This window comes from Molothrus aeneus, chromosome 1 (genome assembly GCF_037042795.1).
Source record: "Molothrus aeneus isolate 106 chromosome 1, BPBGC_Maene_1.0, whole genome shotgun sequence".
Taxonomy (NCBI): domain Eukaryota; kingdom Metazoa; phylum Chordata; class Aves; order Passeriformes; family Icteridae; genus Molothrus; species Molothrus aeneus.
In genome coordinates this window covers 91,883,448-91,899,873 of record NC_089646.1, presented here as the reverse complement: position 1 = coordinate 91,899,873, position 16,426 = coordinate 91,883,448, and the positions used below count along the sequence as shown (strand labels likewise).

Sequence of the window (16,426 nt, the reverse complement as noted above, 5' to 3'; positions counted from 1 at the left end):
TTTTTTTTTTTTTTTTTTTTTAACAGTTTTTAAACAGTATTTCTGTTAAGGGGCAGAGTGTGTGCTGCTGGGGCCTGGTTCAAAGTCGCCGAAATCGTTTTGGAAAAAACGAACAAATAAAAAAGCCAATAAAAAAAATTTCACGACTCCTGTGAGGTGTTAAAGCTTTGGGTTGGAGGGGCCGCCTACTGCAGTGGGTGTCGTCTGGGAAAAAAGGAAGCACACAGAGTGATTTCTTCACGGGATGAGTTGTTAAGTGTTGGAATGGGCTGCCAAAGGGAGGTGATGGAGTCACCGTCCCTGGAGGTGTTCAGGACATGACTGGATGTGGCTCCGTGCCAATGGTATGCTTGACACGGCGGTGTTGGGTCAGCCTGGCGTGGACTCCATGACCTCAGAGGTCTTTTCCAACCTAACAGATTCTGTAATGAAAATGGATGAGCTGCGCTTCACGCGGTGCCTTCAGATCCGTGTGGAAGCTGCCTATCCCGGCGGAGGAGAAGGAGAGCTCCTCACTCGGCCCGCGATGAGGCTGTCTCCTCACGCCTTGCCTAGATCCCAGGGCGCTGCCGTGCCAGCCAGGGATGTGCCGGGAGCTGTGGCCGCGGGATGCAGCTCTCACCACGGCCGGGATGCAGCTCTCACCACGGCCTTGCCCAGACCCCAGGGCGCTGCCGTGACGCCAGGGGATGTGGCGGGAGCGTGCTGTGGCCGCCGGGATGCAGCTCTCACCAGGGCCTCCCCTGGCTTGGCACCTCACAATCGCTGAGGCTCAGGGAAGCTGCGTGCTTAGGGTTTAATTTATACGTGAGAGAAAACTACTTTTTCGCTTTTTAAAAGACAGGTAGTTAAGAAATGAGCACCGGCTTGCCGAATCCAGTGGGAAATGGGGACGGGCGAGGTGCCTGGCGGGGGCTGGGCTGCCCGCTGGGTTTGTGTAGGGGTTGCCATAGCAGCTGCCAGCGGCTCCGAGAGCCCAGGAGAGACCGCAGGCGAGAAAACCTGCCTGGGATTCAGCAGAAGCGGCCGCCGGCGCTCGGTGCCCGGCACTTCGCGGCGGGACCTGCGCCTGCAGGAGCTTCCCAAGGAGCTTAACCTGTCCCCAGTGCGTGAGTTCCCACCTGCGGCAGTCTGACTGGCGGAAAGAATAGTTATGCAATTAGAAATAAAGTTTTGGTAACAGGCACACTTAAAGAAGATTTTATCATTTCGAAAACTGCTTAGACCTTCTCTTTTTAAATCACCGACTGAAAGTAGAGGTATTTTTTCCCCCTTTCCTTGATAGTCTATCATATTGTTGCTGTAACAGGGATAGAAATACTGAAGGTGTCTTAATTACAGTGTTACAGTGTGTAGTTATTTTCTGTATTGTTGATTTAGGTTGATTTTTCTGGAGTGGTGCAGATGGAGGAGACTGTGGGAGGTGGAACTGAGTTGGGGGGACGAGATGGGCCCAGTTCCTCTCATGGTCACTCTGCACAGCAGGAATCAGAGCAACTGAGAGCAACACAACTTTCTTCTAAACCTCATATTGATCTCTGTCCACCTCTCATTGCTATAAAAAAAGGTAAGGGAAAAATAATAAGTACTTAATATCAGCTTTGTATGGGGAAAAAACATCCAGGAAGAAAATGAGAAACCAATAATTAAGTAGAGTGTTTAAGTTTATTTATACTGGGTGTGCTGTTCTGAATCTGCCAGTGTAGGGACTGTGTGTGCTGAATGTGCAGTTTTCAGCTTTATAAATAAATATATATGTATAAATAAACAAATGCATATATGTTTATATATTTATATATATTTATATATATATACGTATGTATGTATGCATCTACAGGGTCATCCACAGTGCAACTCTGATACTATAGCAGATTTCCTAGTGTTGAATCATAGTAACATGATTCAAACATTTTTTTAAAAATTAAAATGAGTAGTAGTCCATAATATAGTGTACTTTACAATATGACAGATAATATGGTATTTCTTTTCTGGAATACTTTAACAGTGAGAATAGATTAAATTAGTTAGTTCAAAGGTTATTGAACATAGCCATCTACCTCTGTGCCTGTGGGTGCATCCCTTACCTATGTCCACTTTGCTTATGTATTCACTGACCTTGTGGAAGAGGATCATGTTACATAGTACTGAATTAATAAATATTCATGGCAACTGGGAGAGGAGTGTGAGGCCTGGAGGAAAGCTAGAAGGGCAAAAAGGAGAACTAAAGGCTAGTTGGCCTCACCTCAGTCCCTGGGAAGGTGGTGGAGCAGCTAACCCTGGATACTGTTTCCAGGCACATGAAGAACAAGAAGATGACTGGGAGTAATCAGCATGGCTTTAGCGAGGGAAGAAGTGTGAACAACCCAATTTCCTTTTGAAATGAAATGTTTGGTTTGGTAGTTGAGGGGAGTGCAATTACTATGGTCTGCCTTTTCTTTAGTAAGGCTTTTGACATTCTCCTGTTGAGAATTTTTTATTGTTCCCCTTGAGGTGAGTTAGATACACATTTGTGCTGAAATATAGAAAAAAAAATAAACAATGCTTTGGACAGTCTTTAAACCATAACTGCTTCTACAGGAAGTCTGAAAAATGTTTCTTGAGCCAGTTCCTTATATACACTTGCACCAGCACCAGTCCTGTGAGCATCAGCAGGGAGCACCCCAGCACCAGTTCTGCTGCCTAAAGGTTTGTTCTGAGCCAGGCATTCCAGGATGGTGCAAGAAAAAGCTGTGGCTGTTCCTTATCACCAAAGGAAACTATACTCCCTTACAAGGGATTGTTCTGCCTCTGGTATTCCTTCCTGCTTCCAGCCAGCTTAACCCCTTCTGCAGCTGGGCCTTCTTGCTCTCTATGCCGGATTGTTCCTGGGTTACTAAGTACCACTGATGAGCAGTTACAATTTAAATTTCCCCTTTGCTCCTGTAAGATCCTCAGAGAGAAGCTGTGGAAGTGTGGGCTGTCTGAGCAGAAAGTGATGTGGATTGAAAACATTGAACAGACAAGCTCAGAGGGTGGTGATCAGCAGCACGAAGTCTGGCTGGAGCCCAGAAGGTAGCAGTGTACTCTGGGGGTCCAGTCCTGTTCAACATCTTCATTAATGATCTGGAGGATGGGGCAGAGGGTACCCACAGCAAGGCTGCTGATAACACATAAAACAGAGGCTTGGCCAAAGAATTAGAGGGTTGTGCTGCCATCCAGAGGAGCCTAGAGAAGCTGGAGAAAATTCCTGCACCTGGGGATGAACAAGTCCATGCAACAATACGAGCTGAGGGCTGAACAGCAGGAAAACAGATTGGCAGGAAAGAACCTGAATTTCCCGGTGGACAGCAAGTTGAACATGAGCCAAGAATGGCTCTTGTGGCAAAGGAGGCTGATGATACCATGGGGTGGATAAAGAGTATTGCCAGCAGGTTAAGGGGGATGATCCATCCTCTCCATTCAATACTGGTGAGGCCTCACCTGGAGTAGGGTGTCCAGTTTTAGGCTTCAGAGCACAAGAGAGACATGGATGTACTGGAAAGAGTCCAGTGAAGGGCCATGAAAATGATGAAGCCAGCAGAGCACCTGTCCTGTGAGGAAAGGGTAGGAGCTGCATCTGAATGGGGTCTTCTCTGTGCATGTAAATGCCTGAAGGGACCATATAAAGATGAGGTGTACAGAAGAGGGAGTCAAGCTCTTCTCCACGGTGTCCAGTGATGGGACCAGAGGCAATAAATGGTGGAAACTGAAACACAGGAGGTCCTCTCTGAACATCAGGAATCACTGTAAAGGTGACCGAGCACTGGCGCAGATTGCCCAGGGAGGTTATAGAGTCTCCATCCTTGGAGATACTCAAAAGACATATGGAAACTGTTCTGGACAACTGGCTTTAAGTAATCCTGCTTAAGCAGTATCCCTTCCAATCCCAACCATTCTATGTCAACCAGATCCTGTGCATATTAATCAGGCAAAAAGAGATACAATCTGATAGAAAATTTATATGGAAATCAGTGCTATTAGAATTCGAGTTTTAGTCACAATCTTATTATTTATATAAAATAGATTAAACAGTAATTCATGGAAGTTTGGTGAGCTGCTCATAAGCATTACTGCATGCTCCACTGGAGATCCTATTTGCTGCCAATGATGGGATGTAAATATCATTTTTTGAGAAATAAAATGGTCTCATTTTCCCCAGTATGAGAAGACGTTAGCTAGCAAATATGAAGACACAACACTGCAGGTATTGTAAATGCATTTGTTGTACTTGAATAATTAGAACGTATAATTTCTTTTGACTAGAGACAGAGAGCAAGTATAGACATGGAGGGAACCTGAGGACAAGGAGCAGCGAGCTAGGATCTGCTGTCACAGGATCATCTCTGACTACTGTTCTTCCGGCAAGTGTTTTTGTTCTAAAACAGGTGGTGACTCAACTACCTTTTGTCCACTAAATGTTCTTCTATATAGATTTTCCTTTAAGTCTTCACTGACAAAAGCTTATCTAATATTGAAGCATGCTGAGTTCCTTCAGTCTCTGTTAATTGCAAGGAAAAATAAACAGTGAACCACTCAAAAGTGTCTACAGTGTTAGGGCACTGACTTTCTGTGCTCATAATGTGTATTGCTCAAATTTTGGCTTCTTTGACATATTTTTTTATCATCCCCTGGTTAATACCCTTCCTTTGCCGTGATGAAAATGAGTGTTGTTTGAGAATACTTGGATAAGGTCAAACTTAATCAGGGAAGGCATATGCAAAAAAAGAGATCCAGTTGTTGACATGGAAACCAGAGATGATAAAAGAGTGACAGAGTTGAATTGGGAACTACATAGTGAATCACAATTAGCTTTTAAAGATATCCAAAGGGTACTGACCAACAACTACAGGTATTCACATATTGTCACTGTTTCCTGCTGTCTAAGAGGTTCAGGTAGAGAGTAGGTGAAAAACATCCATTCAGAGTCTGTGGTAAGACCAAATGGTAGGAAGCAAAGGTGCAAGTTGGCCAGCTTTCTTGTTTTTTAATCCAAGAGTAGGGTTGATTAATTACAATTCCAGTTAGTGTAGAGTACTGGGAAGTGATGTAATTTATCTTTTTTTCTCTCCAGTAAAAACTGTAAGGTACAGAGACACTTCAGACATTTCCAAACTCCAGATACTCATGTCAGTGGGAGCTGTGTGTAGAGGGAAATGATCTGTGTGGTTACTTATTTACCCAAATCTTTAGTTTTCCGTATATCTTCCGAGGATTTTCTGTTGACTTAAAAATGTTAGTCACCATATCTATTTTCAGTCTTGTTCACACTGATAGGAAGATTTTGAAAATACTCTTTTTACATAAATCTCCCTCTTTATAATTGCACTGCTGCCTTTATATGATCTGTAAATTAATCATCAAATGTATATTTATTCCTGCAGTAACTGATTTTATAGTGATTTGGTTTATTTATTTCCTTTAGGGTAATAACTTGATACTATACATTAAAATGCAGGCAGTGTAGAGATCGATTCCAAATCTGGAATATGGACATATAGAAGTTTGGAACCTAGATTCACAAAGCTGAGATTTGAATGAGAGCTGTGATAGTGCTAAATTTATATTGTGACCTTAGCATGGAACCATATTTGGTTCTGAGATCCTGGAGTTTCAGATATGTAGTTTTCATAGCAGCTTTATACTGAGAAATAATTCTGGACTAGCAAATTAATTATTACTGTTCTTTTCCCTGTACATTCCTTACATGTAATTTTTTCATGTTTCTGATAGATATGCAGTTTATGAAACCAGCTTAAAGATCGACAATATAAAATACAATATTTAAGTGAGGAAAAATAACCTTTTTATAACAAAATTCTATTTTGTAGCCCACTGTTAAGAAAAGTAAAGTACTTTCCAGTGGAAGCAGAGAAGAACTAGCCAAGCAAGCCAAAGAAACCAAAGAGGAGAGAAGAGCTCAGATAGATGGAAGACACAGGTATTTGATATCAAGATTAGCAGATGGGATAGACTTAAGTGAGCAGCAAGTGGAGGAGACTATTATTTCTGATAACAAGGTAAATACTGATTAAATTGTTATTACAAGAAATATTTCCAAAATTTCCAGTGATTTGAAGCTATCTCACAATTATCTACAATTGTCTTTTTTTTTTTTTTTTTTCTTTTTAGTTTCAACTAATAGAACAGTTCTTTGCCCCTTGTGGACTTAAAAAGTTGCTCTTCTTTTACCAAGATGTACTGCAGGTATGTTTCCATTATTGCTTCTGCAAAAGCAAATTTGCATTTTTAAAAAAATAAATCGCATGACTTGCAGAATTCAGAAAATCTTAATGGATCTTTTGTTTTGCTATTTATGCCAGTGTGGAAAGAATTTGGACCTCACTGTTAAAATACTTCCATCTTGGCTTACATAGAAATTGCAGGATGCCTTGGGGTGTAGTTTGACACTGTTCTTGTTTTCACAAAAGAAAACTTTAAAATTGCCAAGTAGAGTAAAAATTCAGATTTCAAAAGTGATAAAGATAATTGAGACAAAGTGTTCATGGTATTCAGAGTTTAAAATACTAGATTAGCTAGCATAAGTATTATAGGAATGGGGGAGCTGTCTGTGTAAGAACCAGGTTTTTTTCTTTTGAACTGCATCAACTCCACTATGGACAAAGCACTCATTCAAGAGGGTGAAAAATGATTCAATTTCCTTCTAAATTAAGGTGGCATCATGTTCAGGTCTGCCCCATTCTGCAGAAAATAAGCTTAGAAAACTGTGACTAGAAATAAGATGGTTGTGGTCCCCAAGTTGTATTTTTCTCCCTTTAAATTTTGAGAAAGAGAAGCCTCTGCATAAAAAGTGAAATATTTTGTTCAGCTTCCACTGAGTGTGTGATATCAGAGGGTGCCAAGTGACCTTGACATTGTCTAACACAACTGTTGTGGGCTTCCAGAACTGCAGAAGTCCTTCATCAGTCCTTTCAAATTGTGCAGTGAGGAGCCATGGGAGAGCTAATTCACCCTGCACTGGTATTTTGGGCTCGTTGAGGAGAAAAACTCCTCAACTGATAATTCTGGATCATCAGTTAAATGCAGAATGAATTACAGAATCATTATAACTTAGATAAATTAAAAAAACTTTTGAGTGTAACTGGAATTGCTTAGAGACTTTGCAAAGCACAGAATGAGCTGTGCTGTCAACAGTTTAATCAGTTTTTCATTACACTGGGACTAGGTATGAACATTTCTGCGATGAATGTCTTGTTCTCTGACTTAAGATGAAACTAAAAATCTTGACATTGTTTTCCTTAACTGACAAATCAGGAATAAATGCCTGGTCTGGGTTAAATGAAATGTTTCATTGCTGCATTTAATTTTATTTTATTTTGACCCTTTTAACCATTAAAAAAAAAAGTGAGAGTTCTGTTTCAGAAGCAGCATAGCATAAAAATGTTTCTGATGGAAAGTATAAATGCCATCTCTATCATCTTCCACCACATTCTGATGACTGAAGAGATCTCATTAATTTGACTGTTCTGTCAACAATTTGATTTCAAGCACGTTGGAGAATTGGTATTTACTCAAGGCAGTATTAGATGTGCCCTGTCGTTCTTGGAAACAAAATACTGAGCAGGGCAGACTATTGGCCTGACTAGTAGGCATGTCCTTACCAAGATTTATCAAAGATCCTTTCTTTGCTGCTTCTCATCTCTTCATCTCTCTTTTTCACCATCTTAGATGCATGATGTTCACTTGAAACCATGTGTAGGGGTCAGCAGATGCTGATTTGGGGTGGAAGTGAGGAGCCATCACACATCACATGTTCTGTCTAGCAGGAGCTGAACACTTGACTTCCTAGAAAGAAGGCTCTCCTCAGCTTTAAAGATAAATATGCCTACAAGCTTGTCCCACATTTTTTTTCTGTCACATTCTTCCAAGTTTCAACAGATTATTTTCCAAAATACATGACACATAATTAGAGGGAAGCAGGTCTTTATTAGGTTTAGGCTTTATTGTTGCTTCAAAGGGAAGAGGTTAAAGATACATGTCAGTGGAGAGGGACCAGTGGCAGCAAGGCTTCCCTGAGAGAAAATTTTTCTATGATGTGTGGTTAAAGAAATGGGCAGAAAGCTAAATTTCTTTGTTGACAGGATCTAGCTGATGGCATTGCTTGTGAGTGCCATTGACAATTACATTTTGACTTTGCAGACTAAGCATATGATTGTTTCTGTGAGACATTCAGTGTGTTTTCATAGAGGAAGTTTCAGTAGGAATCACTTCAGATTTAATTTTGTTTTATTTTCTGAGATTTTCCCCCCTTCTTGTTTTTGTTTTTGTTGTTTTCCTGAAATAATGGGTCTGTGAAACTGTTTACTGGGATTCAGGCAAAGCTTGTTCTCCAGAGAATGCAAACTTCATGATTTCTATCTGGGAATTACAAAGTGAATCAAAATGGACTTAGTTATAATTCACATATTCAAATGGAGGAAGCATTTGTATGATATAGATTTTACTTTATTAACCTCCTATTTGTATTTTAATTGCTAGCAAAAGTCGAATGCATCATTGAGGCCAGATGGGTCAACAAACAACTTGCCTCAGAAGAATTTATTTATTACCATGGGTTCCACAGAGGTATGGTTGAAAAAAATCTTTAGATGACACTTTACAAGTAAAATATTGAAAAGGCTTAACAGTTCTGCAGTGTTACACAATTTTTTGTAATCCTTGGATAGATATTTAGGTACTTACTCGCTGTTCTTATAATGCAGGGTCTCCCAGCATTTCTTGAGCTGAGGTTGGCCTTCATCAGTAAAGAAGTAGTGATTTCACTGTCTGAGAGGAGAGCAGGTCAAATAAATCCTTGTTAAAAAATTGCAGATCCTAACAATTTTTTTATGACTGCATATTAAGTGTTTTCCAGGGCTTGTACACTTCTAGTTTAAAAGTGCATTTCTCCAGTGGTTTTCTATGCCCTTTCATATAATAATGCTGCACATTACTCAAAAAATACCTTTAATAAATCCTTTCTTCCATTCAAATTCTTGTAATAACCTCCTCCCTGTAATATCTAAGCATTAGTCAGCAGCATATTCAGAGTCACCATTAAGATTTGTGATTAATTTTGATTTTTTCCATCTCTTTTGGGGGAAATTGGCTCTTCATATACAATGGTCTTTGAATATGGCCTGGTGATGCTTTGGTTTTCATTTTTATTATTATTGTTGCTGTTTCTTGTCAGCTGCAAAGAGCTTGTGTTAACATTGTAATGCTAGAGAAGACATAGCAGAAGAATTCTTTCTTGCTTTCAGGGGAAAAGTGAGTTTCATTCCTCTGCCAATTGGACCAACTAGAATGAATTTTCAAATTTGTGGCAGTTGAGTTTTTATTAGGTTTGTTATTAGGTTTAATGGATAAATAAACAAAGTAAGCATCTTTCAAGTACAATAACAAGAAATAGCCTAGCTCACAAGCTCTCCCTGTACTGCATTTTCTTAGTAGAGGTTACAACATTGAACCAGTCTGTGCAAAAGGGCATTTTTGGCATTCTTGTGTCAGACAGGGAAAAAACAGTATTTGATTTGAGAAGGACAGATTTTCAAATATCCTGCAAACAATTTCACTATCTCTTTTAGTAATTGATTTTTTACAGTTTTTTTTTTTCAGCACATTTTTACGGTAGGTAAATTTTAAAGTAAAATACTTCATTGTATACTTGTACTCTTTTTAACTGTATGCATTTGGTCCTATTTTCAGGACTTTACAGGAACTTGTGCATTTTTCCTAAGAACATCAGATGAAGTTATAACTGCATCAAATGTCTCTCAGGTCAGAGCAAACTCATGCAGTATTCACATGTTCATATTTTCTCAGACCTTTATTCATGCACCTGGAGTCAGAAAAAATAGGGAATGCTTTCATGAAAATGTCTAGTTGTATGATTGACAGAAGTTCTTTTTCATAAGTGTAAGCATTTGTGATAAAGTGAAATTCTAATGATTTATAAATGAGCTACTGCAGTAGCTCATTTATTAATCATTAGAGAGATATATATATATAATACTGCAATACTGCAGTATTATTAAACTCCAAGATTTTAATTGATAAAAACCATTATTAATTAGTCATTATAATATAAATTTTAATGACAATAGGGAATAAGGACCTAAAGTGGAAGATTTTAAGTAATGAGCCTTAATTATTGAAATGCTGCACTTAAACTCTGTCTTTTAGACTTTTAAAACTTATCTCTTTTAAAAGACTTTCAAGAGATAAGTCTTGAAACTAACATAAGGCTTTCCAGCCTCTCACATAAAAGTACTGTGTTGTGTATAAAAAAGTACTGTAACAGCCTTTTCTGACTTTCAGAGATACTCATGTTGCATAGTTAGGGACTGTGAATGTGTCTGCCACGTATCTAAATTTCACTCAAATAGTGTAATGCTGCAGAAGTCGACATGCATTGTGCTAATTTTTGTTTCTTCCCAAAGGAGGTGAATTTTGGCATGTTTGACTGTACTAATGGAAATATCCTTCAGGGCCTGGAATTCTTCTTGTCCCAGATCATGATACCGGCACTGAAATCCCAACAGGTAATCAAACAATCAGTCTTTTTTTCTCAAGAACACATGTAAGTAAGGCATGCTGCTGCTGCAATCCTTTTTGTGCATCTCTTGGACCTAGAACAGTGGATATAAGAAGATAAAAGTCTAACACAGGCTTTTATGAGGATAATGCAATTTGTACATATACAAATGTTTGAAATTCATGTAGCTACTCTTTATTTTCAGCAATAGTGCCAGCTTTAATTATTATGACAAAGGAGAATATAACACAGCAACCATGGCAAGTTAAAGCCATGATGACTTTATGAAAACTAGATTAAACCTGGATTGTAAGAAGTGTCAAGTCCTGGCAGCACAAGGGATCACTCTATGACTTTATTCTTGGAGACAGCATGAACAGTGTTATATTCAGAATATCCAGCTTCTTTGAGTTGTCCTCATTCTGTGGCACTTGTAAAGCATCAGTTTGTTCAGGTGCCTCTGGAAGCACGTGATCAGAGGTGGCAAGTACAAAGAAGCTCACTGTCTGCTAAGAATGATGGTGTTGTATGCTGCTACCATACACTGTCATTTTCTCTCCCCAGGAGCAGAAAGGGACTTCAGAGTCTGTTTTCTCTGTTCAGAAGGAGAAAAATAAAACTAAACAAAATACAATCCAGTGTGAAATCAGTGACATCTGACTTCAGAGTGAAGTCAGAGTGAAGTCAGAGACTTTTATTTCTTAGAGCCTCTTCCTTTTCTGTCTCTTCTTGTCTTACCAAGTAATTAAATCAATGCACGCTTTAAAGTATTGATGAGTATATTTTAAAGGTCATGTTGATAAATCTTTATATACTGCCATGAATAAGAAATAGTTTTCTAATGAAAAATACCTTTTGTGGTAAAAAAAAAAAAAGGAAGCATGACCCTCACTTTTTTGGTTTTTGCATAAATCAAAATAATCAGAACTGGGGAGCTGTGAAAGAAGGCTTGAAGAACAGCCAGATACAAGAGTTTCTGTATGCAGTGGATAAATTCGTGGGTACTTTGTCATCATCTAGACAGAATATAGAAGATAAAATTCAGCTCACAAAAGTGGATATTGATGTTTATGTCAGAAACTTACAGAACCCCTCTGACTATATAACTGCAGGTGAGTAATTCCAACACCAAAGCAAACAAAATGATGCTGTTTATAAAATAAATGTTATAAGTAAAAATTTACTTTGAAGAATTAATTAATTTTCCCTGAGCTGTTTACATTTTTCTTACTCTTGCCAGGTTTCTGATTGTTTAATTATAAGACCATCAATCATTTGCCCATAATTTAGTTCATAGATCTTGAAGAATTAGGTAGTTGCTTGATATATCATGCAAGCAGTTGTCTGAATCCCTCCTAGATTACTAGCCCAAAAAAATGTGAAAGACAGAAATCAGAAAGAAATCAGACAGAAAGACAGAGTTTCCTGAAATTTCACACAATGACAGCTCTGGGAATATGTTTATGTTTATGTTTAACTACTAGCCAAGTAGTTGCTGAGTAAATCCATATACTAGTGTGTGTACTATTCACTTTCTTTGATACTGGGAAAATCCTATCCAATGTTGTCTGACTCTGTGAATAAAACCACCTGTATTTATAAAAAAATACTTATTTACATATATGTTTTTGTAATAAAAAGAGTAGTTATGTCTCTTTCAAAAATAGCTTTCTATCATTTCTTATGAACTCACTGTATTTCTAACAGTTTCCATTGTAAAGGATATGCAATAGTAACAGAGTAGGGAGACACAAGTGTTATCTGTGTGCACCTTGTTACAGTCTTAATATTTTCCTGCTGGTCAGTGATTCAAAGATACAGAGTTTACATAGTCTCAGATTATGTTTGGCAAGAACACTTAGCTTCTGGAGTTTAAATTTCTGTGTTTATTTTTTGGTGCTTATAAAACTGTCCAATTCTATGGTTTTGAAGGCACTAACAGAGAGGTCACTGAGAAACTTGAAGAAGTGGTCATGATTTGGACCAAACAGATTCAACAAGTTTTAGTGGAGAGTAAACAAATTAGAAGAGAAGCTGATGATGTTGGTCCATCTGCAGAGCTGGAACACTGGAAGTCAAGAATGTCATCATTTAACAGGTGAAATTCCTGCATTATTTCTCACAGAGTCTTAAAAAAGAGGATTTTTTAAAAATAAGTGTAAACTTCTATTCCAGAGAGAGAGTATTAAGTATGTATCTTTCTTCAAAGCCTTTTAGATGAGATCAAGAGTTCAAGAGTAAAGAAAATTATAAGTATTCTTCAGGCAGCAAGATCAAAGACATTACAACAGTGGAAGGAACTGGTAATTACTACTTTCTAATTAGAATTTTGAATTATTACAACACTGTATTTGTGATATATAGAGAACTGAACACAATACTAAAAATAAAAATAACTTTCAGTGTTTATGCTGGTTTTAAACTGTGATTTATTATCCATTTGTTGGAACATATAGCATCAATGATCCTGAAATTAAATAGGTAACTTGAAAAGAAGTCAGTGCTTTTATAATGTTGCTTTTATTAACATTATGAGTGGAAAGGTTGTGTGAAAGTAAAGCAGTACAATATTTTCTGTCTCTGACCAGCTGAACCCTATGCAGGCCAACTGTAGAAGTCTAAAAGTCCTTCATGATGCTTTTAGAATTGTTGAGAGCAGACTGCTAGTGGCACAACTGCTGCTTCATATAAGTGGATACCTGTAATGTAAACTCATCAGGCACAATTGTGGGCAAGCCAGAAAACAAGCTGTAGATCATATACAGTCAATGAGACCCCCACCCACCCCCACCCCCAGAATGTAGTTCTTCTATTGCTTAAGAAAGTATTCTACTGTTTTAAGAATAGACTGGGAAAAGTTTTTGATTTTGTGATTACATATTTGCAGACTTTTACGATAAATGGAATTTGGATAAAAAAAAGTGTTTGTACAGAACCAGAACAAGCCAAGGATGATGAACTACATTTCTTTCTTCCTATGAACTAGCCCACTAAATAGTGAATAGTTCCACCTGACATGAACATAAGGATATACAGGCATTAGTTGTGAACTCATTGTCCCTCACAAATACTTATTAAACAACGTTGGGAAGCACCCTGGTCACATTTCAGGGATCTTGTCTGAGTTCTGTAAAATGGCTCCTGTGCAGAAACCTTTCTAAAATCTAAGTTGGATCCATGAGGAGGAAAAAGCTTTGGAGGTCTAAGTAAGGACTTCCTGTAAACCACATCCAAAATGTACTGACCTCGGAAGATCTTACCAATTTTTGCATGTAGAAGCAGTTATTTCTCCTGTGAAAAATAAATAGCATATTTGAAAGCACTTCTGTGGGAAAGTGTTTGCAAGATTTAATCATAGCCTTGTGTGCTGTAAAAGAGAAAGAACCTGTTCAGAAAATTTTCACAGTAATAATTTATTCCCTTCATTTTTTTTCTCATCCGTTCAGGATCATAGTATAACAACTGCTGCCAATGAAGCTAAGGACAATGTGAGATATTTATATACGTTGGATAAATTTTTTGGTCCACTTGCCCATGCTTCACCTGTAAGTACTATAAAGGCACTTAATGTGAAATTCAAAAAAGAAAGGAAAGGGCTTTTGTTGCTGTAAAAAAGCTATTTTTCCTTTTAATATTTAACTCTAAATCATTAGTGGACAGTTTAACTCCTTCGTCATTAGTTAATTGAGCCTACTGATTTTAAGTTAACCAGATAATAATGATAATAGTGCCTTTTTTTTAAGGAGTTATCATTCCGGAAGATAATTGAAGGATATGAAAAAACTAAGCATCAGATTGTGTTTTTCTTAACCCAGTAATGAGCTGAATTGCCTTTGTGAGCTTGGGTCTCACATATGGCAGCTCTTCTGTCTGCATGCTTTAGTTAGGTATTACTTGTGATTGTTTTATTGCAAAAATCATAAAATGATCTTAAATCTTGGGTTGAACTGAAATTCAGTTCAATTGAACTGAAATAAGTGGTTAACTTCCACTTATTTTACAGGTTAAAGCTCTTTCTCTTGTAGGTTGCACTGTCAATAAAATTTATTTTCATAACCATATGAGTCTCAGAGTTCATTTTTTAAAGTGAGAATATGATACAGACACCAGATAAAAATGTCTAAGCTTGCATAGTTCAGAACATTTACACATAATCCAACTGGTAACAATTTTTCTAAATAATATTTTTAAAGCTTGATCTCTTTTGAATCCATTCTGGTATTTTACACTGCATTTCTTCTGTAAATATTCACTGTTCTGCCATATTGGATTTGACTTTTAGATGCCTTTACCATAATTTTAAAATTCTTTTCTAGACCAGTCTCTTGTTCTGGGTTCTCAGTGTATCTGGCTTGCATGCATTTCTCTGAAATATTTCTATGGGATAGAAAACTCTATAGTTCAGTGTCCAGTGAAAGTGAGATTATTTTTGCCTTGCCTCCCCATTCTGGATTTCCCTTCTGTACAAATCTAGAGAAAATGAGCAAAGGCCAACTTTCTTGTTGTCCTTCCTACAGAAATCCATCTCTTTTCCAGCAGTGTATGGCCTCTTTTCCTCAGGTAGTATATTCCTTTGCAAGGCAGATTACAGCACCTTTTTATACTGGAGGCTATGGCCAAGCCGAGTAGAGCCTCTGGTTTTCCTGTGGAAAATTCCAATCTTTAAAAGACCTATTCACTTATTCATTGCCCTTTTTTCTATGCTTTTTGACTTGGTCAAGGGGTGATAGTGAATTGGATGGTCTATTTTGTAATGGCAAAACCACGAAAAGATGTTTGTCCACCAATAAACATATTCCCAGAGCTGTCATTGTGTGAAATTTTAGGAAACTTTGTCTTTCTGTCTGATTTCTTTCTGATTTCTGTCTTTCCCATTTTTTTGCTGTTATAGGTAACAGTGATGGAGCACATTCCCAGTTTAATGAACGTTGTCTTTATGATCTACTGTACATCGCCACACTACAACACGTCAGAGCACATGACATCCCTGTTGCTTAAAATCACCAATCAAATGATTAACACATGCAAGACCTATCTATGTGAAGGGGTTTCAAAAATCTGGGACCTTGACAGGTGATAAAATTTTAATAATTTCATTTTCTGTTGTTGACATTAGAAGTAAAATTACAGATTAATCATCAAGATTATTAATGGGTAAATTTAAGTAGCCCTTTGTCCTCCTACTAGTCACTGATTCCTATGTTAATTTTAAGCTGGCAACTACTAATTCTGTGTAGAATTAAATACTCTGCAAAAACTAATTTACAATGTGTTTTGAAAATACCTGTTCTTGGAAACTGTGCAATACATGCTAATATGCAACGCTCGATATATTGCCCACATGGATTTTTTAGACCAAAACACACTTAAGAAATTGGAACTGGGAGCTGAAATACTTCCTAAAAAAGCTCCAAGGACAGACTGGCAAAGTTCCATCCAGGATTTATATTTTGCTGTTACTGGACATGAAATTCAGTTTGAGGAAGGGAGCAATATGTAGCAGGACCAAAATCACAACTCAGTTGTATTGTGGGACATTTCAGGGAAGGGATGAGTTAGCTGCTCTACAGCTACTTGTTTAAGTGCTACACTCAGCATAAATGAAAGCCCAGAGGTGTTTGTATGAAACTTATTCATTGGGTAGTGAATGCTGATGTCACTGGCAGAACAAATGTAGCTGAAGGATGACAAGTGCAGGTAACATAGGAAGAACACATACTGTAAGAACAGATCAATTATTTTCATGCAAAAAAAGGAGAGGGAAACCACCGAGAGGAGTTAAGATGAACATGACATCTGAATTTGTCAACTAGGAAATTGATAATTGGAATAGTCTTTTGGAATAGTCTAACTGGAGTAACATTAAGGGTATTG

The 16,426-nt window shown here is 37.8% G+C and overlaps 1 protein-coding gene across 1 annotated transcript in view; it reads left to right on the top strand.

The window, feature by feature from the left end:
* Nucleotides 1-257: 257 nt before the first annotated feature.
* Nucleotides 258-16,426, top strand: part of LOC136563371 (dynein axonemal heavy chain 5-like) — a 149,426-nt gene continuing 133,257 nt past the window's right edge. Inside the window, exons 1-13 of the mRNA XM_066560715.1 lie at nucleotides 258-344; nucleotides 1,381-1,567; nucleotides 4,282-4,379; nucleotides 5,847-6,035; nucleotides 6,148-6,222; nucleotides 8,515-8,601; nucleotides 9,724-9,795; nucleotides 10,458-10,559; nucleotides 11,478-11,664; nucleotides 12,485-12,650; nucleotides 12,762-12,855; nucleotides 13,999-14,097; nucleotides 15,444-15,625. Of these exons, the coding sequence (XP_066416812.1) occupies nucleotides 318-344; nucleotides 1,381-1,567; nucleotides 4,282-4,379; nucleotides 5,847-6,035; nucleotides 6,148-6,222; nucleotides 8,515-8,601; nucleotides 9,724-9,795; nucleotides 10,458-10,559; nucleotides 11,478-11,664; nucleotides 12,485-12,650; nucleotides 12,762-12,855; nucleotides 13,999-14,097; nucleotides 15,444-15,625 (1,565 nt within the window). The 5' untranslated portion in view covers nucleotides 258-317. The remainder of the gene's footprint in view (nucleotides 345-1,380; nucleotides 1,568-4,281; nucleotides 4,380-5,846; nucleotides 6,036-6,147; nucleotides 6,223-8,514; nucleotides 8,602-9,723; nucleotides 9,796-10,457; nucleotides 10,560-11,477; nucleotides 11,665-12,484; nucleotides 12,651-12,761; nucleotides 12,856-13,998; nucleotides 14,098-15,443; nucleotides 15,626-16,426) is intronic.